Source organism: Montipora capricornis, chromosome 4 (assembly GCF_036669925.1).
Source record: "Montipora capricornis isolate CH-2021 chromosome 4, ASM3666992v2, whole genome shotgun sequence".
NCBI classification, from domain to species: domain Eukaryota; kingdom Metazoa; phylum Cnidaria; class Anthozoa; order Scleractinia; family Acroporidae; genus Montipora; species Montipora capricornis.
Window position 1 is genome coordinate 4,518,881 of NC_090886.1, and position 24,382 is coordinate 4,543,262.

A 24,382-nucleotide genomic window follows, 5' to 3' on the forward strand; every position below is an offset into this window, starting at 1 on the left:
GATTCAGAGAAAATTAGATCGTCGGAGTCGGAAGCAGAAGCGGAAGAACGAGCCAATCACAATGCAGAGAAGTGGGCCCGGCCAAGGTGGAAATTTCGGCGCCAAAACAGAAGAAATAAAAACATGGTGGACTTAAAGCAGAATTTATTCTTTGGTTCCTTTTTCTTCCGTATTTTGCATGACTTACTGGTTTAGCAATATAACGGATCTAGATCCGCGACGCCGCGAAAGTGGCGGGGTGGGGACAGAAAAAAAATCTTTCTCAGCTTTCGTCAAAAGATCAAACGAATTCATAATTGCTTTTTGGAATGATTCATCGTCATCTTCCAGGATAGTCATAGGTTCCTTTTCAAGATGTTCAACAATCCTCTCTTCAGGGTAGTCTGACAGAAGTGAACCGACGATTGAGAGTGCCAATGGGACACAGCCACAAAGCTCGATTATGGTTTCCACTTTGGAAAATTCTTCAATTTGGGTTTCGGCACGGCTGACACGAGAGATAAGTAACTTTTTGGCCTCGTCGGGTGGTAGAGGACTTAAATTGACTTCTTTCCATGAAAGGCTTTTATGTTGGAACCTCTTTCTGGATGTAATTACAAAAGCTACATTCTGTTTCGATAACATTCTCATTGCACCCAGGGTGTCTAAGAATAAATCTCGGTCTGCTTTCGACTCTAGAAGACTATCTGCATTATCGAGAACAAATACCACTTGGCTTTGGATCTGTTTACTCCAATTTTTGAGCCAATATTCGGGATTCTCCGGTAGCTGTCCGAGCATCTTGCCGCATGAGTGGATCATTTCAGTTGCTGCTTCGAGGAATGTTGACTTTTTTAGAAGACTGCAAAATAACACAGTATGTCCATTTTCTTTTAATTTGTGGGCTGTCTCCCTGGCCACAGTTGTTTTTCCAAAGCCCGGTCCACCAGTAATCAACACGACGGCATCTGTTCCACTCTGAAGGTATTGCTTCACTTCGTCTGTTTCCTTAGAACGACCAACGACTCCCGGAAATTTGTCTGGTAGACAGCTGGTAGGCTCACATTGTGATACACCACCAAAGACTGAGGAAGAAGAACTCGTGGATGATGCCATTTATTAAAGAGTACAAAGTCAACACGAAATGTTTATCTATTAACGAGAGCAGCGTGTTATTTTTTTGGTCTTTTGTAATGCCAACGATAGCTTCAGCAATTTGAAAAAAAACTTAAGGTAAACTAGTGAGCAGCACACAGCGAACTGTTCTTGTTAAAAGTGTTTTGCTCTCCGACGTGTTTCGTCTAACGTTCGTTGACGTCTTCAGGGAATTTTTAAAAGCAAACGTGCTACGCCTGTATTTATAAGCCATATATTTGCGGCTATTACGGGAGCCATAAACCAAGAAGGTTTGGCCGGATTTGCGAACGAGGAATTTTTAAACCGTGGCTCCCACTTGAAATCTTCATCTCGCATTGCGAAAATATTTTACAACTTTGCCTTTTTCTGTTCGTAAATCCGGCCAAGCCTTCTTGGTTTACCCCCGTAATAGCCGCAAATATAGTTTATAAATACGTGCGAGCGTGGAGTGTTTGCTTGTAAAACTTCCTCAAAAAGTCTACGAAAGTTAGACGAAACCCGTCGGAGAATAAAACAAGTTTTACAAGAACAGTTCGCAGCGTGCCGCTCATGCACTAGTTTTAGTTTAAAGGATTTTTTAAAGAATGTTTTAGATAAAATCATGGGCCCCAAATCTTTATCTCGCCTATTCCTGTTCGTACATCCAGCCAAGCCTTCTTGGTTTAAGGGGAATAGTTTCTAAAGAATCTGTGGTGCTGCGTTCTTGGTTTACCCCCGTAAAAGGGGGTACGGGCGTAGAGTGTTTGCTTGTAAAACTCCCCGAAAAAGTGTGCGTACGTTAGATGAAAAGTGTCGGAAAATACCACACGTTTTACAAGAACAGTTCGCAGTATGCTGCTCACTAGTTTTATTTCAATTTTTTTTTAACCGTTGTTGCGAAAATATTCTACATTTTTTCCCGTTCGTAAATCGGGCCAAGCCTTCTTCGTTTACCCCCGCAATAGCCGCAAATATAGCTTTTAATAGAGGCGTAGATACCCTGCGAGCAGTTAGTTTCTCCTACGCTTCCCGAGAGAGAAACCACTGCGAATAACCGTTCGATTTTCCATCGAGCATGTGCCAAGTACATCACACCCCACGTCCCCCACGTCATGCCTTTGAGAAGCTCACTTCGTGTTATTTCGAGGGAAATCCCTGCACAGGAGGCTCGGCAAAACGCTTCAGTAACGTAGCTGAACGCACGCGCAAGTGCCAAAAACAAGCCTACTAACTCGTTTTATCGGTTCTAATTTAATTTAGTGGTCCTTGGCGGCGGCTCACGCAAAGCAACTAACGTTTGTTCACAGTGGTTTCTCTCTCGGGAAGCGTAGGAGAACACCAACTGCTCGCAGGGTACAGCGTAGAACGTTTGCTTGTAAAACTCCCTGAAGAATTTTGCGGAAGTTAAACGAAACGCGTCGGAGAGTAAAACACGTTTTCCAAGAACAGTTCGCAGTATGCTGCTCACTAGTTTTAGTTCCAAATTTTCTTTGCGGGCAATTTTGGGCCCCATTCAGACTCATTTTAGCACGAGCCCTTAGGCGAGAGTTAAAATGAGCTCTGAGGAGGGCCCAAAACATATTTATGCCCAAGAACATAAGCTGTATTCCTATTACTATCACTTTGGAGGGCACTGAGAAAATAAGAACTTTTTAAAAAGACAACGAAACAGTCTGAAAAATCACGCGATTGTTTACAAGTTGAATGGCTTTTATTTTCCCTCAATGAAAATCATGCCCATCAAGCGAAGCTGGCTAGAAATTACAAAATCTTGCCATTTGAGTTTTCACTAATTATAAGAGATGAAAGGAAAGTTCCAGAAAGGTTATTTGTAAGTGTTGAAGTTAATTGTGCAATTGCACAATTTCATACTTTTTATTGGTTGATTTCAGCGGGCTGAAACCAAATTCTCCATTTTAACCCGCAAAATGCGCCACAATGCCCGACAAGGTGAAGTAATATTCATTTTACAACATCGCCTGTTCCCGTTCGTAAATCCGGCCGAGCCTTCTTGGTTTATAGCCCCCGTAATAGCCGCAAATATGGCTTATAAATGCAGGCGTAGAGTTTTTGCTTGTAAAACTCCCTGAAGAAGTCTACGAAAGTAAGACGAAACGCGTCGGAGAATAAAACACGTTTTACAAGAACAGTTCGCAGTGTGCTGCTAACTAGTTTTAGCTTAAATTTTTTTTAAAAAAACTGTATCTTGAAATAAAGGTTTATCCCTGCTTAACTATGCTTACGAGTGCCGCGTCATCTTACGGCGCCGCTCCGTGGTCTAGCAATTCTCAACGAGGAACATTCGTTGAATTTGCCCACAAAGTTTTCACTTGAGCCGGTTTAAGTTGCCTCTGTTATCGCTTCCACAGTATATTCCTGTTTCTGAGAAATCTTGATCGATTCGGATGTTACGTCTTCGTTTGATGTTGCAATGTGTTTGCTCCAGCCTAACTTGCTGCTGGTGTTATATATATTTGTAACTAATTTTGGAAGCTGTAGGGTAATAAAAGAATAAAATCGTTTGGTTTCTGGGGAACAAAAATTGCACAAATTTAAATGATAAATTATTATCTATTCTGGGAAGGAAACAATGCCAATACTGTTTCATTTATTCTCGGAAAGCTCCCAATGTTTCTTAGAATTATTTACTTCGATATAAATTACCTCAGCAGTTACTCGTCCAATACAAACAAAGATAAAGTTAGTATTGACGCGCATAACATTTATAGTCACGATCCGATTTAGTCACAAAGTACAAGTAAATGATTGTTTTTTTACCCGGCTGATTATTAAAGTCACAACAATAAAACACAATCAAGTGGTTCAGGTCTTGCGATAAACCTTCACCCACTTTCAACTACATAACCCGCTTTCCCTCAGCTTCTACCATTTTCGCTTTCTCCAAGATGACCAACAGCCTTAGTTGTCTTGTTACATTTTCAACCTCGGATAATGCATTTCTCTTGCTCTGATTGATTCACTCAATCTCCGTTATCAGCTCATATACCTTTGTTTGACCTTATATTGTAAATGATTGCGCTAAGCGTTGCTAAGCTAAACGTTTTTTCGCCGGAAAGCGAAATCCACGACTCGGGGTCCGGGACCTGGAATCCTCGGGCCACCTCGATTCCTTTACGTAGGGCGAATTAAGAACCCTAAGTAGTTGGCTCTTTACAAAGCGTGGTAGAGTTGAATCCGGGATAACTGGAAACAAATCCAAACCAAACGGGATTTGAACCCGGGGCAATTGCAACCGCCTGCAAACCCAACGCCTTAACCACTGTACTACGCTGCCTTCCTTAGTTATCCTTAGTTATCTCAGATCTAATACATACTAACAGAGCTCGGGGTCTGTATTGTAGGTCACAAACATTTACAAAACGAACCTTGACTTCGATGGAAATTGAAAAACAAACCATGCAAATGATTGAAACACCATGACTTTATTCCAAAGGAAATGGTCTAGACTAAGTAGTACCCCTCAAGACATTCATTAAACAATTGCTTTGTATACGTTTTTTAGGGTTTTGCTAATCACAGGCCCGCGGCCCACAATTTTTTTAAAGCTTTTTTTTTGTCCAGCGGCTTACCAAGGGGTACGCCCGAGAACATGTGATCGTGGTGGGCATCAAAATGGACGACAGTGAGTATACGTTGTAAGTTTCATTTGTCAGACCGGACTTCTTCAAATGAACTCTTAAGGCTGGTTTTCACTAGCAACGGAATCGGAGTCGGAGTCGGAGTCGTAAGCTTGTATGACCTAGTAAAAACTGCCTTCCGATTCCGGTTACGATTCAGAGAAAATTAGATCGTCGGAGTCGGAAGCAGAAGCGGAAGAACGAGCCAATCACAATGCAGAGAAGTGGGCCCGGCCAAGGTGGAAATTTCGGCGCCAAAACAGAAGAAATAAAAACATGGTGGACTTAAAGCAGAATTTATTCTTTGGTTCCTTTTTCTTCCGTATTTTGCATGACTTACTGGTTTAGCAATATAACGGATCTAGATCCGCGACGCCGCGAAAGTGGCGGGGTGGGGACAGAAAAAAAATCTTTCTCAGTTTTCGTCAAAAGATCAAACGAATTCATAATTGCTTTTTGGAATGATTCATCGTCATCTTCCAGGATAGTCATAGGTTCCTTTTCAAGATGTTCAACAATCCTCTCTTCAGGGTAGTCTGACAGAAGTGAACCGACGATTGAGAGTGCCAATGGGACACAGCCACAAAGCTCGATTATGGTTTCCACTTTGGAAAATTCTTCAATTTGGGTTTCTGTACGGCTGACACGAGAGATAAGTAACTTTTTGGCCTCGTCGGGTGGTAGAGGACTTAAATTGACTTCTTTCCATGAAAGGCTTTTATGTTGGAACCTCTTTCTGGATGTAATTACAAAAGCTACATTCTGTTTCGATAACATTCTCATTGCACCCAGGGTGTCTAAGAATAAATCTCGGTCTGCTTTCGACTCTAGAAGACTATCTGCATTATCGAGAACAAATACCACTTGGCTTTGGATCTGTTTACTCCAATTTTTGAGCCAATATTCGGGATTCTCCGGTAGCTGTCCGAGCATCTTGCCGCATGAGTGGATCATTTCAGTTGCTGCTTCGAGGAATGTTGACTTTTTTAGAAGACTGCAAAATAACACAGTATGTCCATTTTCTTTTAATTTGTGGGCTGTCTCCCTGGCCACAGTTGTTTTTCCAAAGCCCGGTCCACCAGTAATCAACACGACGGCATCTGTTCCACTCTGAAGGTATTGCTTCACTTCGTCTGTTTCCTTAGAACGACCAACGACTCCCGGAACTTTGTCTGGTAGACAGCTGGTAGGCTCACATTGTGATACACCACCAAAGACTGAGGAAGAAGAACTCGTGGATGATGCCATTTATTAAAGAGTACAAAGTCAACACGAAATGTTTATCTATTAACGAGAGCAGCGTGTTATTTTTTTGGTCTTTTGTAATGCCAACGATAGCTTCAGCAATTTAAAAAAAAACTTAAGGTAAACTAGTGAGCAGCACACAGCGAACTGTTCTTGTTAAAAGTGTTTTGCTCTCCGACGTGTTTCGTCTAACGTTCGTTGACGTCTTCAGGGAATTTTTAAAAGCAAACGTGCTACGCCTGTATTTATAAGCCATATATTTGCGGCTATTACGGGAGCCATAAACCAAGAAGGTTTGGCCGGATTTGCGAACGAGGAATTTTTAAACCGTGGCTCCCACTTGAAATCTTCATCTCGCATTGCGAAAATATTTTACAACTTTGCCTGTTTCCAGTCGTAAATCCGGCCAAGCCTTCTTGGTTTACCCCCGTAATAGCCGCAAATATAGTTTATAAATACGTACGAGCGTGGAGTGTTTGCTTGTAAAACTTCCTCAAGATGTCTACGAAAGTTAGACGAAACGCGTCGGAGAATAAAACAAGTTTTACAAGAACAGTTCGCAGCGTGACGCTCATGCACTAGCTTTAGTTTAAAGGAATTTTTAAAGAATGTTTTAGATAAAATCGTGGGCCCCAAATCTTTATCTCGCCTATTCCTGTTCGTACATCCAGCCAAGCCTTCTTGGTTTAAGGGGAATAGTTTCTAAAGAATCTGTGGTGCTGCGTTCTTGGTTTACCCCCGTAAAAGGGGGTACGGGCGTAGAGTGTTTGCTTGTAAAACTCCCCGAAAAAGTGTGCGTACGTTAGATGAAAAGTGTCGGAAAATACCACACGTTTTACAAGAACAGTTCGCAGTATGCTGCTCACTAGTTTTATTTCAATTTTTTTTTAACCGTTGTTGCGAAAATATTCTACATTTTTTCCCGTTCGTAAATCGGGCCAAGCCTTCTTCGTTTACCCCCGCAATAGCCGCAAATATAGCTTTTAATAGAGGCGTAGATACCCTGCGAGCAGTTAGTTTCTCCTACGCTTCCCGAGAGAGAAACCACTGCGAATAACCGTTCGATTTTCCATCGAGCATGTGCCAAGTACATCACACCCCACGTCCCCCACGTCATGCCTTTGAGAAGCTCACTTCGTGTTATTTCGAGGGAAATCCCTGCACAGGAGGCTCGGCAAAACGCTTCAGTAACGTAGCTGAACGCACGCGCAAGTGCCAAAAACAAGCCTACTAACTCGTTTTATCGGTTCTAATTTAATTTAGTGGTCCTTGGCGGCGGCTCACGCAAAGCAACTAACGTTTGTTCACAGTGGTTTCTCTCTCGGGAAGCGTAGGAGAACACCAACTGCTCGCAGGGTACAGCGTAGAACGTTTGCTTGTAAAACTCCCTGAAGAATTTTGCGGAAGTTAAACGAAACGCGTCGGAGAGTAAAACACGTTTTCCAAGAACAGTTCGCAGTATGCTGCTCACTAGTTTTAGTTCCAAATTTTCTTTGCGGGCAATTTTGGGCCCCATTCAGACTCATTTTAGCACGAGCCCTTAGGCGAGAGTTAAAATGAGCTCTGAGGAGGGCCCAAAACATATTTATGCCCAAGAACATAAGCTGTATTCCTATTACTATCACTTTGGAGGGCACTGAGAAAATAAGAACTTTTTAAAAAGACAACGAAACAGTCTGAAAAATCACGCGATTGTTTACAAGTTGAATGGCTTTTATTTTCCCTCAATGAAAATCATGCCCATCAAGCGAAGCTGGCTAGAAATTACAAAATCTTGCCATTTGAGTTTTCACTAATTATAAGAGATGAAAGGAAAGTTCCAGAAAGGTTATTTGTAAGTGTTGAAGTTAATTGTGCAATTGCACAATTTCATACTTTTTATTGGTTGATTTCAGCGGGCTGAAACCAAATTCTCCATTTTAACCCGCAAAATGCGCCACAATGCCCGACAAGGTGAAGTAATATTCATTTTACAACATCGCCTGTTCCCGTTCGTAAATCCGGCCGAGCCTTCTTGGTTTATAGCCCCCGTAATAGCCGCAAATATGGCTTATAAATGCAGGCGTAGAGTTTTTGCTTGTAAAACTCCCTGAAGAAGTCTACGAAAGTAAGACGAAACGCGTCGGAGAATAAAACACGTTTTACAAGAACAGTTCGCAGTGTGCTGCTAACTAGTTTTAGCTTAAATTTTTTTTAAAAAAACTGTATCTTGAAATAAAGGTTTATCCCTGCTTAACTATGCTTACGAGTGCCGCGTCATCTTACGGCGCCGCTCCATGGTCTAGCAATTCTCAACGAGGAACGTTCGTTGAATCTGCCCACAAAGTTTTCTCTTGAGCCGATTTAAGTTGCCTCTGTTATCGCTTCCACAGTACATTTCTGTTTCTGAGAAATGTTGATCGATTCGGATGTTACGTCTTCGTTTGATGTTGCAATGTGTTTGCTCCAGCCTAACTTGCTGCTGGTCTTTTATATATTTGTAACTAATTTTGGAAGCTGTAGGGTAATAAAAGAACAAAATCGTGTGGCTTCTGGGGAACAAAAATTGCACAAAGTTAAATGATAAATTATTATCTATTCTGGGAAGGAAACAATGCCAATACTGTTTCATTTATTCTCGGAAAGCTCCCAATGTTTCTTAGAATTATTTACTTCGATATAAATTACCTCAGCAGTTACTCGTCCAATACAAACAAAGATAAAGTTAGTATTGACGCGCATAACATTTATAGTCACGATCCGATTTAGTCACAAAGTACAAGCAAATGATTGTTTTTTTACCCGGCTGAAACTTAGAGTCACAACAATAAAACACAATCAAGTAGTTCAGGTCTTGCGATAAACCTTCACCCACTTTCAACTACATAACCCGCTTTCCCTCAGCTTCCACCATTTTCGTTTTCTCCCAGATGACCAACAGCCTTAGTTGTCTTGTTACATTTTCAGCCTCGGATAATGCATTTCTCTTGCTCTGATTGATTCACTCAATCTCCGTTATCAGCTCATATACCTTTGTTTGACCTTATATTGTAAATGATTGCGCTAAGCGTTGCTAAGCTAAACGTTTTTTCGCCGGAAAGCGAAATCCACGACTCGGGGTCCGGGACCTGGAATCCCAGGGCCACCTCGATTCCTTTACGTAGGCCGAATTAAAACCCCAAGTAGTTGGCTCTTTACAAAGCGTGGTAGAGTTGAATCCGGGATAACTGGAAACAAATCCAAACCAAACGGGATTTGAAGCCAGGGCAACCGCATGCAAACCCAACGCCTTAACCACTGTACTACGCTGCCTTCCTTAGCTATCCTTAGTTATCTCAGATCTAATACATACTAACAGAGCTCGGGGTCTGTATTGTAGGTCACAAACATTTACAAAACGAACCTTGACTTCGATGGAAATTGAAAAACAAACCATGCAAATGATTGAAACACCATGACTTTATTCCAAAGGAAATGGTCTAGACTAAGTAGTACCCCTCAAGACATTCATTAAACAATTGCTTTGTATACGTTTTTTGGGGTTTGCTAATCACAGACCAGCAGCCCACAATTTTTTTAAAGATTTTTTTTGTCCAGCGGCTTACCAAGGGGTATGCCCGAGAACATGTGATCGTGGTGGGCATCAAAATGGACGACGGTGAATATACGTTGTAAGTTTCATTTGTCAGATCGGACTTCTACAAAGGAACTCTTAAGGCTGGTTTTCACTAGCGACGGAATCGGAGTCGGAGTCGGAGTCGTAAGCTTGTATGACCTAGTAAAAACTGCCTTCCGATTCCGGTTACGATTCAGAGAAAATTAGATCGTCGGAGTCGGAAGCAGAAGCGGAAGAACAAGCCAATCACAATGCAGAGAAGTGGGCCCGGCCAAGGTGGAAATTTCGGCGCCAAAACAGAAGAAATAAAAACATGGTGGACTTAAAGCAGAATTTATTCTTTGGTTCCTTTTTCTTCCGTATTTTGCATGACTTACTGGTTTAGCAATATAACGGATCTAGATCCGCGACGCCGCGAAAGTGGCGGGGTGGGGACAGAAAAAAAATCTTTCTCAGTTTTCGTCAAAAGATCAAACGAATTCATAATTGCTTTTTGGAATGATTCATCGTCATCTTCCAGGATAGTCATAGGTTCCTTTTCAAGATGTTCAACAATCCTCTCTTCAGGGTAGTCTGACAGAAGTGAACCGACGATTGAGAGTGCCAATGGGACACAGCCACAAAGCTCAATTATGGTTTCCACTTTGGAAAATTCTTCAATTTGGGTTTCGGCACGGCTGACACGAGAGATAAGTAACTTTTTGGCCTCGTCGGGTGGTAGAGGACTTAAATTGACTTCTTTCCATGAAAGGCTTTTATGTTGGAACCTCTTTCTGGATGTAATTACAAAAGCTACATTCTGTTTCGATAACATTCTCATTGCACCCAGGGTGTCTAAGAATAAATCTCGGTCTGCTTTCGACTCTAGAAGACTATCTGCATTATCGAGAACAAATACCACTTGGCTTTGGATCTGTTTACTCCAATTTTTGAGCCAATATTCGGGATTCTCCGGTAGCTGTCCGAGCATCTTGCCGCATGAGTGGATCATTTCAGTTGCTGCTTCGAGGAATGTTGACTTTTTTAGAAGACTGCAAAATAACACAGTATGTCCATTTTCTTTTAATTTGTGGGCTGTCTCCCTGGCCACAGTTGTTTTTCCAAAGCCCGGTCCACCAGTAATCAACACGACGGCATCTGTTCCACTCTGAAGGTATTGCTTCACTTCGTCTGTTTCCTTAGAACGACCAACGACTCCCGGAACTTTGTCTGGTAGACAGCTGGTAGGCTCACATTGTGATACACCACCAAAGACTGAGGAAGAAGAACTCGTGGATGATGCCATTTATTAAAGAGTACAAAGTCAACACGAAATGTTTATCTATTAACGAGAGCAGCGTGTTATTTTTTTGGTCTTTTGTAATGCCAACGATAGCTTCAGCAATTAAAAAAAAAACTTAAGGTAAACTAGTGAGCAGCACACAGCGAACTGTCCTTGTTAAAGTGTTTTGCTCTCCGACGTGTTTCGTCTAACGTTCGTTGACGTCTTCAGGGAATTTTTAAAAGCAAACGTGCTACGCCTGTATTTATAAGCCATATATTTGCGGCTATTACGGGAGCCATAAACCAAGAAGGTTTGGCCGGATTTGCGAACGAGGAATTTTTAAACCGTGGCTCCCACTTGAAATCTTCATCTCGCATTGCGAAAATATTTTACAACTTTGCCTTTTTCTGTTCGTAAATCCGGCCAAGCCTTCTTGGTTTACCCCCGTAATAGCCGCAAATATAGTTTATAAATACGTGCGAGCGTGGAGTGTTTGCTTGTAAAACTTCCTCAAGATGTCTACGAAAGTTAGACGAAACCCGTCGGAGAATAAAACAAGTTTTACAAGAACAGTTCGCAGCGTGCCGCTCATGCACTAGTTTTAGTTTAAAGGATTTTTTAAAGAATGTTTTAGATAAAATCATGGGCCCCAAATCTTTATCTCGCCTATTCCTGTTCGTACATCCAGCCAAGCCTTCTTGGTTTAAGGGGAATAGTTTCTAAAGAATCTGTGGTGCTGCGTTCTTGGTTTACCCCCGTAAAAGGGGGTACGGGCGTAGAGTGTTTGCTTGTAAAACTCCCCGAAAAAGTGTGCGTACGTTAGATGAAAAGTGTCGGAAAATACCACACGTTTTACAAGAACAGTTCGCAGTATGCTGCTCACTAGTTTTATTTCAATTTTTTTTTAACCGTTGTTGCGAAAATATTCTACATTTTTTCCCGTTCGTAAATCGGGCCAAGCCTTCTTCGTTTACCCCCGCAATAGCCGCAAATATAGCTTTTAATAGAGGCGTAGATACCCTGCGAGCAGTTAGTTTCTCCTACGCTTCCCGAGAGAGAAACCACTGCGAATAACCGTTCGATTTTCCATCGAGCATGTGCCAAGTACATCACACCCCACGTCCCCCACGTCATGCCTTTGAGAAGCTCACTTCGTGTTATTTCGAGGGAAATCCCTGCACAGGAGGCTCGGCAAAACGCTTCAGTAACGTAGCTGAACGCACGCGCAAGTGCCAAAAACAAGCCTACTAACTCGTTTTATCGGTTCTAATTTAATTTAGTGGTCCTTGGCGGCGGCTCACGCAAAGCAACTAACGTTTGTTCACAGTGGTTTCTCTCTCGGGAAGCGTAGGAGAACACCAACTGCTCGCAGGGTACAGCGTAGAACGTTTGCTTGTAAAACTCCCTGAAGAATTTTGCGGAAGTTAAACGAAACGCGTCGGAGAGTAAAACACGTTTTCCAAGAACAGTTCGCAGTATGCTGCTCACTAGTTTTAGTTCCAAATTTTCTTTGCGGGCAATTTTGGGCCCCATTCAGACTCATTTTAGCACGAGCCCTTAGGCGAGAGTTAAAATGAGCTCTGAGGAGGGCCCAAAACATATTTATGCCCAAGAACATAAGCTGTATTCCTATTACTATCACTTTGGAGGGCACTGAGAAAATAAGAACTTTTTAAAAAGACAACGAAACAGTCTGAAAAATCACGCGATTGTTTACAAGTTGAATGGCTTTTATTTTCCCTCAATGAAAATCATGCCCATCAAGCGAAGCTGGCTAGAAATTACAAAATCTTGCCATTTGAGTTTTCACTAATTATAAGAGATGAAAGGAAAGTTCCAGAAAGGTTATTTGTAAGTGTTGAAGTTAATTGTGCAATTGCACAATTTCATACTTTTTATTGGTTGATTTCAGCGGGCTAAAACCGAATTCTCCATTTTAACCCGCAAAATGCGCCACAATGCCCGACAAGGTGAAGTAATATTCATTTTACAACATCGCCTGTTCCCGTTCGTAAATCCGGCCGAGCCTTCTTGGTTTATAGCCCCCGTAATAGCCGCAAATATGGCTTATAAATGCAGGCGTAGAGTGTTTGCTTGTAAAACTCCCTGAAGAAGTCTACGAAAGTAAGACGAAACGCGTCGGAGAATAAAACACGTTTTACAAGAACAGTTCGCAGTGTGCTGCTAACTAGTTTTAGCTTAATTTTTTTTAAAAAACTGTATCTTGAAATAAAGGTTTATCCCTGCTTAACTAGGCTTACGAGTGCCGCGTCATCTTACGGCGCCGCTCCATGGTCTAGCAATTCTCAACGAGGAACGTTCGTTGAATCTGCCCACAAAGTTTTCTCTTGAGCCGATTTAAGTTGCCTCTGTTATCGCTTCCACAGTACATTTCTGTTTCTGAGAAATATTGATCGATTCGGATGTTACGTCTTCGTTTGATGTTGCAATGTGTTTGCTCCAGCCTAACTTGCTGCTGGTGTTATATATATTTGTAACTAATTTTGGAAGCTGTAGGGTAATAAAAGAATAAAATCGTTTGGTTTCTGGGGAACAAAAATTGCACAAAGTTAAATGATAAATTATTATCTATTCTGGGAAGGAAACAATGCCAATACTGTTTCATTTATTCTCGGAAAGCTCCTACTGTTTCTTAGAATTATTTACTTCGATATAAATTACCTCAGCAGTTACTCGTCCAATACAAACAAAGATAAAGTTAGTATTGACGCGCATAACATTTATAGTCACGATCCGATTTAGTCACAAAGTACAAGCAAATGATTGTTTTTTTACCCGGCTGATTATTAAAGTCAAAGCAATAAAACACAAGCAAGTGGCTCAGGTCTTGCGATAAACCTTCACCCACTTTCAACTACATAACCAGCTTTCCGCCTCAGCTTCCACCATTTTCGCTTTCTGCCAGATGACCAACAGCCTTAGTTGTCTTGTTAAATTTTCAGCCTCGGATAATGCATTTCTCTTGCTCTGATTGATTCACTCAATCTCCGTTATCAGCTCATATACCTTTGTTTGACCTTATATTGTAAATGATTGCGCTAAGCGTTGCTAAGCTAAACGTTTTTTCGCCGGAAAGCGAAATCCACGACTCGGGGTCCGGGACCTGGAATCCTCGGGCCACCTCGATTCCTTTACGTAGGGCGAATTAAGAACCCTAAGTAGTTGGCTCTTTACAAAGCGTGGTAGAGTTGAATCCGGGATAACTGTAAACAAATCCAAACCAAACGGGATTTGAACCCGGGGCAACCGCCTGCAAACCCAACGCCTTAACCACTGTACTACGCTGCCTTCCTTAGCTATCCTTAGTTATCTCAGATCTGATACATACTAACAGAGCTCGGGGTCTGTATTGTAAGTCACAAACATTTACAAAACGAATCTTGACCTCGATGGAAATTGAAAAACAAACTATGCAAATGATTGTAACACCATGACTTAATTCCAAAGGAAATGGTCTAGACTAAGTAGTACCCCTGAAGACATTCATTAAACAATTGCTTTGTATACGTTTTTTAGGGTTTTGCTAAGGACAGGCCCGCGGCCCACAATTTTTTTAAAGATTTTTTTTGTCCAGCGGCTTACGAAGGGGTACGCCCGAGAACATGTGATCGTGGTGGGCATCAAAATGGACGACGGTGAATATACGTTGTAAGTTTCATTTGTCAGATCGTACTTCTACAAAGGAACTCTTAAGGCTGGTTTTCACTAGCGACGGAATCGGAGTCGGAGTCGGAGTCGTAAGCTTGTATGACCTAGTAAAAACTGCCTTCCGATTCCGGTTACGATTCAGAGAAAATTAGATCGTCGGAGTCGGAAGCAGAAGCGGAAGAACGAGCCAATCACAATGCAGAGAAGTGGGCCCGGCCAAGGTGGAAATTTCGGCGCCAAAACAGAAGAAATAAAAACATGGTGGACTTAAAGCAGAATTTATTCTTTGGTTCCTTTTTCTTCCGTATTTTGCATGACTTACTGGTTTAGCAATATAACGGATCTAGATCCGCGACGCCGCGAAAGTGGCGGGGTGGGGACAGAAAATAAACCTCCTCAAATCAGTCCCGTATATACTACTGGTTTCTTACATCACATACCTGATTTAAGCCCAGCTTGTTTTGCCACCTCCTGCCAAGTATTCTTTTTCAAGTTCTTAGTTTTTAAAATTTTGCAAGACTTGTCGTTTAACAAGGGGAAAAGTCTTGCAGTCTCCACAACCTTCTCGTACATGTCCGCCGTTTGTTTATCGTGGCAGACGGTAGTCGAAGAGCCTGGGCTCGTATGTTGTGATTGGCTTGTTCTTCTGCTTTTGCTTCCGACTCCGACAATATCGTAAGCCACTGAGTCGTAAGCGGAATCGGAAGAAAACCGAACCGTTCTTATTCTTCCGACTCCGATTTCGTCGACCTTATGAGTCCGCTTACGTTTCAGGTTTTCGGTTTTCACCAGGTCATAAGCACTGTTACGACTCCGCTTACGACTCTTAACTCCAATTCCGTCGCTGGTGAAAACTAGCCTTTAGGCTAAGTTTAAAACGCACACATCGACACACGATGGATAGCAAACGCAGATCGAATTGCTCAGCATTTCTATCCGTAACTGAATGAACGTTGAGATAAGAATTATTTATTAATTAAATACAACGAGGAACAAACAGCAGTGAACATTTGTGATGAAACCATGCATTCACATACAAATAGAACTGTAAAGCTGACTCTTTTGAAGTCGCTTGAAATTTACATAGTTTGCGAATCGATCTCATCTGTGCCATCGGGTTCTGGAAATGGTGGGAGATATGAGCGTTTTCCTCTCTGATCAAAAGCGGACTAAACGGTTTCGGAATTGAACCAATTGCAATGAATGAAATGGCCCGTATACTCACCGTCGTCCATTTTGAACATGTTCACGGTGCAAAAGTGGGCATGCCCCTTGGTAAGCCCCTGGATAAAAAAAATTCGTTAAAAAAATTGCGGGCCCCGGGCCGCAAGATGAGCCGCGAGCCTTTGTTTAGCAAAACCCGTTTTTTAATCTGTTATGAAGATGAACGCTGCACCTGTGGACCGATATGTTTTTTTCTGTGTGTTGCGTCTGTTTTTCTTAGTATTGTAGACTTGGTGTAATTATTTTGTATTTGTGAATGTATCGTTTCATGTAAGTAAACTGTAAGGATACTACCGTAAATATTGTAGGTATCGTATTGTGTTAAAAAATAAATTTAAAAAAACGAGGCTCCGTAACTTACAGTAGGGTCCGAGGAAATGAGGTTAGCAAGATCTGAGATATTTATTGCATCTCTGAGGTAATAATGCATGCGCACGGTAAAATCAGCCGGGTCGTTCAACTGCCACAAATGATGGGCATGCCTAAAAATCTGAAAAACGAATAAATCGTATTTGCTTTGTTAATAGGTGCTTGCAAGATTCAAACAGTTTCCCAAGTTTATTTCACGTAAACTAACAACACGAAACACTTGCTACAAAATGAAGCATCAGGAAACAGAGGTAGGATAAAATGATCTCTTTTTTTAAAATAGCCGTTAACAACTTTGTCGCTTTATAGTTCATTATCTCATAGTGATGAAAAGGACTACACAGCCTTTCGCAGTAAATGGGACAATTGGGTGCACCCTAGCAAAGGGTGGCAGCAACACACCCTGTGAGTGACTGTATGGGGATGGCAACAACATCCCCCTGATGCAACTAATGAGGGTGGCAGCGACACACCCTGAGCAATTAAGGGGGATGGCAGCAACACACTCGGCAATGCGACAAATGAGTGTGGCAGCAGCACACCATGCATGGGCATAAATGGGCAATGGCTGTTTAACACATTAGTTGGAACCCCGCCCATTTATCCTATAGCTTTGGTATAAAATGAGTTCCTTTTGTCATCTTGTCCAATCTCCCTGATGAATTCTGTGTGATCAGACGAAACCGGTCGGAGGAATTGAAGCAAGTTGACAAGATCTCATTGAATCTCTTTTGTTGATTTTGTTTTAAATAGAATTCAGGATGGTTTTTAATTCAAAGGCTAATAAAGGGCGCTTACTCTTCTAATTGAGCCGATTGTGGTTAAACAAACAATGGACGAGTAACGACATCAGGTTATGTTCTCTTCTCGGAAAGCATGAATCGTTTTCCAAGAAGACTCCGTTGTCATGATAACCGTCTTCACTCGATGAGGCACCTTGGAAATTTAATTTTGTATGTTTTTCAGTTGCAGGTAGCTAAGTTTCTCTTCCATTTTGCCATTTGAATGCGGTACGGTATTTACGCAGCAAGCCAGTGTAGTGTTGTCACCAAACCGACAAAGTGAACGACATTTTCAACATATTTCTGTTTCACTCTTAATATTTCTTTTTATTAAAATTCGACCTCGGATAGTGCATGGGTTTCTAACTTTCTCGGCTATCAGTTCATGTACCTTATGACCTGATATGGAAACTGATTGCGGTCGGTTGTAAAATCAAAATTGAACAATCCAATAAAATTTAATAATAATAACTTAAAAACGTGTATAGCACATGCTTCATGACAGAATGATCGCATGCGCTTTACATGAATTAAAATACCAATAAAATTTGTCAATTCCTATGAGCTAAAAATATATTGATTAAAATAGGTTTGTAAGTTAACTTTAAAATTAATTACATGAATTTAAAGTACCAATAAAATTGTTAATTTAAAATAATAGGTTTTAAGTTGACTTTTAAAATTGTTAACTGTGGTGGCTTTCCTAATGAAAGAGGAAGTGAATTCCAAAAGTGAGGAGCAGCCACACTAAAAGTTTAATTTAATTTAATTTAATATATTCGCCACAATTCATGGAGAAGCAGGGGAGAGGAACAGAACTTTCGTCCCAATTGACACCTAACCCCTATATCCATAGATCAGACCACAACACGGGAAGCTCCAAGCCCTACTGTTCTCGAATAGTGTGTGGGTTCTTTAACGTCCCACAGAATTTACACCCAAGGGTTATGAGACGGGACTTCCGGCTTATAGTCCTTATCCGAGAAGACTTGAAAGTCTAGCCATTCGCAGATGTCGTTACAAAGGCAGCACTTTCTCCTCAGTTATTTAAAGACCCTGAGTGTTGGCCCGGCCGGAGTTGAACTCACAACCTCCCGCGTGACAGCCCGGTGCTCAACCAAGTGAGCCACCGGTGCGCGGTAACGCAGTACCTCCAGACATGGCGCTGGAGCGTCGTACCAAAAGAGTCATCCCGGGATTTCGGCCCGTGCGATCGCTTTTGGACGCAGTTGGCCCTTCGCTGCTTTCTGCTACCGACCTCGCCTCCCGGTAGTACGGTCATCAAGTGTAGAGTAACGACATCAGGCGACGTCATCAAGCGTCAGTAACGTCAGTAAAGACATCAGGCGACGTTTGGCTTTAATTTCTATTAAAAAGTGTCCAAGAGTTCAGAATTGAATCAAAATTTAATAAAACCATTATTCCATTCGAGCTTGTTGGATATGAGACTGGTTATAACCAACTCAGCGCTACGCGCCTTGTTTGCTATTTCAGTACCATCTCATACGGTATCCAACTCGCGCTCATGGAATAACTGTTAAGTAATCATTTTCATATTTTGATTTTCAAATATTAAGCGCCGTCCCCAAATTAGCTCTGTACTTGATTCGTGAAAAATTCAATAAACCACGCGGCGGTTTTCAATTCGGTGTTCAACAGAATACATTTGCACGTATTTCACTAAAATCCGGCCCCACGAGTATCTGCATCATTACTCGTCAACGAAACATGTAATATTAGAGATAATTTTCGTGAATTCAACGACCAGTTATTAAAATATGCTAATTTTGCAATGATTAGTTCAACTGGGTGAAATTTAGTTAAGAAAAATGCATTTTTTAAAAGATCAGTCTTGTTCATGTGGTTGTTTTTCGCTGTTCACGCCTAGTTGTAATGGGATTTACCCTATTATATAGATTAGGTATAAAATAAGTTCCTTTTGCCATCTTGTCCAATCTCCCTGATGAAGTCTGTGTGATCAGAAAAAACCGATCGGAGGAAATAAAGCAAGTTGACAAAATCTAGATCTGTTGCTGTGTGCCGCTCATTCATGCACCTTGTCTGTACTTAAAAATCACATGATCACTGATTAATTGGGAGATGATCTGTTGTTTAATATATTTTGTCAATTTGATGAAGTGATGACATCAAGCTGATGGTCCATGTTCACCCTTTGAAGGATAATTTTAGAATGTAGCGCCAATTCTCGGAAAGAAAGAGTTCAAAAAAGTCTTCATTCTAGGAATAGACAAAGCTTACAACGACGTAAGTCATGCGTGAGGTATTTCTAGGAAACGGCTTTGAATGGGTCGAATCATTGTCTCTTCTCGGAAACGCTGAATAATTTCTAAGAAAACAAAAATTACCTCAACATTAAATATTGAAGGTAACCTGATGGGCATGTGATATCACTACACGCTTCTAAGTAAAAAAAACCAATTAGATGATAAGACAATTACTGCATACCACAAAACCTAATGCAATACTTTTTAAAACAATTTTACTAAATTAAAACAGCTAACCTGCTGCACATATCACAAACAACTTGTGCTAATTGGCCATTAATCATTGGATACAATATACAATTTTACTTGTTTTTACACTATAGAAATATATAAAAAATAACAAAATTCGTTTCGCCGGTTCATCCAGTTAAAGTCCCAGCCATCCTAAAGATGGTTGCTTGAATGTTTGCCGCTGTCTTTCAAAGAAAAAGCATGTACACGGTTCAGTTCATATGGTAAAAAATAAAACAATATCATAGATATTTCAAAGTTCTATGCAACATCAGTGTGTTTCTAAATCGTTGGATCAGTCAAAGGAGTAATTCAATGGCTTAATGATGAAATATCAAAATTCGTTATCTAAATCAAAAGTATAGGTCGTTTTCACTCACTTGACAACTCGTTAAATTGGTTTACTAAAACGACAGGTACCACTTCCATAAAACTTGAAAAATAATAATTCCCTGGGTATTAATAAGGTACAAAATCATCGCCGATCGACCGCTTATAAATCACCGATGGTTACTTCTTCCCGCTTGTTGTTATGATAATCGTTCCCTTATGTGGCGGCTATAGGGTCAAATGAAAATGAACTATCTTACGGTGTGCAAGGGGCTGACTACATTTTAATTCTTTAACTGATAATCTGACTCAAATCTTCTTCTTGAAACTCGCTTTGTCTCGTTGAACCCTACAGTTAAAATTTTTTTGTCATGGATAGTGGTTACTGTTAAGATTAATTCGTTAAAAACATGAAGCTTGTTTCGGTACGCGTTCGTTCGAGTCAGATAGCATTATTTCCTAATAACGGCCACAGAAACATTACTGAACACTCCGATCATAATAAACCGTCCACAATTACTAGGTATCCTCTCTTTCTTTTTTCAGTAACAAACACTTTGTAATTGATGCTTTGGAGTCTAATTTTTGGACGATTATTATTTGAAACTCTCTCCAACTTTTGGAATTCTCCATAGCATGAGTGATGGAAGAAGTCAAAACTTCTTATAAGGTAGGGTATAAGTCCTTGGGAAATCTTTCTGGGTACGAGGTTAGAACTTTCCGGATCAATGCCTTGTTGCCCAAATGGTTGATGCTTTTCTGGCCATTGTTGAGTCTGTAGCACATATCTAGTCCTTCCTTCATTGATGCCTCCATTTTGGTTAATAATTTTTCTTTCACAGATGCCTTGTTTTCTTGTTTGTCCGCCATTTCACGATAGAGGAGACCCAGTTCCGTCTTGACCATAACTTTCCATTTGTGATCGTTCTCTAGCTCTCTCTCGCAAACGCGTTCTGCCTCTAAAAGCTGTTTCTTTGCTTCTTCAAAGTTGCCTTTTCTCATGTGACAACCACCGTAATTTTTTAGAGTTAAGATGCTCTCCTTTTGTTCGTGTGTTCCCAGCTTTTCCATAACTTCCATGGCATTTCTGTAGTGCTTCAAGGCCTTATCTAGCCCTTGATCACTCTGTTCGGCAAAGAAAAAAAAGTCTGCCAAGTCCTTTAAACACTGAGCCGTCATGAAATGATCTCCAAGAAGTTCTTTGAACAAAGAAAAGGCCCGCTGAAACTTTTTGGTTGCTTCCGCGTTCTTCTTGCGCCGTTTAGCGTTTCTCCCGGCAAGTAAGAGGTTGACTGCGGTTTCGGGATGGTCAGGTAGATTCTTCTTGCAGATTTCCGATGCTTTCTCGTACAACGTTTTGGGTTCAGAATCATAAGTGTTCTCCTCCGATAAAAAACGAGCTCGGCTATGCAAGTAGAACACACGAGAAAGGATCTTCGTCCCGAATTCGTCCTCGTGTGCTGAAAAGAGGCGATGTGCCTCTTCCATGAGATCTTTGTATTTTATATCGTCACCAAGCCTTCTCTTCTCTTGACCAAGCAGACACAAAAGTTCCACACGATGCACTGGCTGAGATTCGGCCTGAAAATACTTGCTATTAAGTAGCAGTTCCAAGATCTCGATGTAAACCTTCGATGAGATGCATTTTTCCAAATACTTGAACGTTTGAAAAAGACTGTCGAGGAACTTTTGGCAAGAGGTTGCGATCTCTTGGGTCTCCAAACCATTACCGAAAACTTTAAGGAAATGCTCGAAGTTTTGCCTGTCTGCACTGAATGATTCGATGGCTTTTTTGCATGTGTCTTTTCCCCAATATAAACGCGTATTCTCTTCTAGACGGGAAATGAAGTGCGCACAAGCTAATTCTCTGCTGTGAAGTAAAACCTGTGGATTTTCAGTTTCACCAATTTTCTTAGCAAAAGCGCGGATGAGAAGATGCATCTGATATCTACGGGAACCTGCCCGTTCATCGACAACAAGAGATCTGTTCTTTAAGGAACGTATAGTCTTAATCGGTAGAGTTTCAGAATCCAAGGTTTCCTTCAAAACGGCTTCGGCAGCATCGCAATCAAATGATCCAGGAAATATGGACGCAGCTACTAAAGCATCTTTCTCAGCTTTCGTCAGAAGATCAAAAGAATTCATAATCGCTTTTTGGAATGATTCATCGCCATCTTCCAGGATAGTCATGGGTTCCTTTTTAAGATGTTTGATAATCTTCTCTTCAGTGTAGTCTGACAGAAGTGAACCGACGATTGAGAGTGCCAATGGGACACGGCCACAAAGCTCGACTATGGTTTCCACTTCGGAAGATTCTTCAGTTTGGGTCCCCGTACGGCTGACACGCGAGGTAAGTAGCTTTTTGGCCTCGTCGAGTGGTAGAGGGCCTACATTTACTTCTTTCGATGGCAGGATTTTATGTTGGAACCTCTTTCTCGATGCAATTACAAAAGCTAAATTCTTATTCGATAACATTCTCATGGCACTCAGGGTGTCTAGGAATTTATCTCGGTCGGCTACCTCTAGAAGACTATCTGCATTATCGAGGACAAATACCACTTGGCTTTGGATCTGTTTGCTCCAGTTTTTGAGCCAATATTCCGGATTCTCTGGTAGTTGTCCGACCATCTTGCCACATGAGTGGATCATTTCAGTCGCTGCTTCGAGGAATGTTGCCTTTTTTAGAAGACTGCAAAATAACACAGTACTCCCATTTTCTTTTAATTTGTGGGCTGTCTCCCTGGCCACAGTTGTTTTTCCAAAGCCCGGTCCACCAGTAATCAACACCACGGCATCTTTTCCACCCTGAATGTATTGCTTCACTTCGTCTATTTCCTTAGAGCGACCAACGACTCCCGGAACTTTGTCTGGTAGACAGTTGCTAAGCTCGTCATTTTCTTGCTGCTGCCATCTTCGCCATTTATTGATGTGTTCCTCTATTGTTTGATACTTATTGTGATCAATTGGGTCATTCTTGAGGCGCTGAATTTTTTGTCGCTGGATATGAACCAGTATTCCCTCCAAAGCTGAAGATATTTGGTCCCATTTGTCTTCGAATTCACTTTCGATAATGGCAGTGGAAGGGTTATGGCATAGCTCATTTCTGAAACATTTGATTCTGGCGATGTTTGCTTCTATGGTTGCGTCGCTCTTGTCAGGCAGCTTATGCCATCCTGTTACAGGCGGTGGTAAGTTGGAAATTTCTCGAATCAACAAATGCAACAGAGTAATGTCAAACCTCTCAATGTTTGGCGGGTCACCAGTACCCGGAAACAACTTTTCCCATTGATCATCAAAAATGACACCTCTCGATTTTAGTCTCTGAAGCTTTGACGATTTATTTTTTAGGACGTCCTCCAATGTTTCGGGGTGTATGGAAAACAAAAGAAATCGCTCTAAAGCAGATGTTCCTTCGTCGATGAGTAATCGAGCCAACCTTGTGCCATTGGTTTTTTCCTGTGATACACCACCGAACGCTGAGGATATAGTGTCACCACTATCAACAGACAGCGAAGAAGAACTCGTTGGTGATGCCATTCAGTTAAACAGAACGAAGTCGACAGAAAATGTTTACCACGTATCGAGAGATGCCTGTTAAGATTGATCTTTTGCAGTGCGAACCGGCGATCGGTTGACAGCTGTAATATTCTCGAAAAAAAGATTGCTGCTGAGTTAAATATGGTTACGAGTGTCACGTAATCTTATGTGCTGCAAATGATGATGCCATTCCTTTGAAGAGTACAAAGTCAACAGGGAATTTTTACCTATTAACGAGAGGAGCAAAAAATCTTAAACTAAAAATAGTGAGCAGCACACAGCGAAATGTTCTTGTTAAACGTGTTTTACTCTCCGACGTGTTTCGTCTAACGTTCGTAGACTTCTTCAGGGAATTTTTGCAAGCAAACGTTCTACGCCTGTATTTATAAGCCATACATTTTGGCTATCACGGGGGCCATAAACCAAGAAGGTTTGGCCGGATTTGCGAACGAGGACTTTTTAAACTTTGGCCCCCACTTGAAATCTTTATCTCGCCTTGCGAAAATATTTTACAACTTTGCCTGTTCCCGCTCGTAAATCCGGCAAAGCCTTCTTGGTTTACCCCCGTAAAAGCCGCAAATATGGCTTATAAATACGTCGTACGGGCGTGGAGTGTTTGATTGTAAAACTTCCTCAAGAAGTCTACGAAAGTTGGACGAAACGAGTCAGAGAATAAAACAAGTTTTACAAGAGCAGTTCGCAGCGTGCCACTCATGTGCTAGTTTTTAGTTTAAAGGATTTTTTAAAGAATGTTTTAGATAAAATCGTGGGCCCCAAATCTTTATCTCGCCTTGCGAAAATATTGTACAACTTTGCCTGTTCCTGTTCGTACATCCGGCCAAGCCTTCTTGGTTTAAGGGGAATAGTTTCTAAAGAAACTGTGGTGCTGCGTTCTTGGTTTACGCCCGTAAAAGCCGCAAATATAGTTTATAAATACGTACGGGCGTAGAGTGTTTGCTTGTAAAACTCCCTTACAGTCAAACCAAGTGAAGCGTACCCCTTAAGATTGCATTAATGAAGTGATTATTTGAAACTTGAACCCGCTAGTCGTTTCAAGAATGCAATAATGAATTGATTATTCGAATATTGAACTCGCTCGCTCGATCCAAGAATACGGC

At 41.3% G+C, this 24,382-nt stretch overlaps 1 protein-coding gene across 1 annotated transcript in view; it reads right to left on the reverse strand.

Moving 5' to 3' along the window:
• LOC138045287 (nephrocystin-3-like) overlaps nt 1-23,884 on the reverse strand; it is a 69,056-nt gene extending 45,172 nt beyond the window's left edge. The window contains exon 1 of the mRNA XM_068891727.1: nt 22,248-23,884. Within this exon, the coding sequence (XP_068747828.1) occupies nt 22,248-23,264 (1,017 nt within the window). The 5' untranslated portion in view covers nt 23,265-23,884. The remainder of the gene's footprint in view (nt 1-22,247) is intronic.
• Nucleotides 23,885-24,382: the final 498 nt, after the last annotated feature.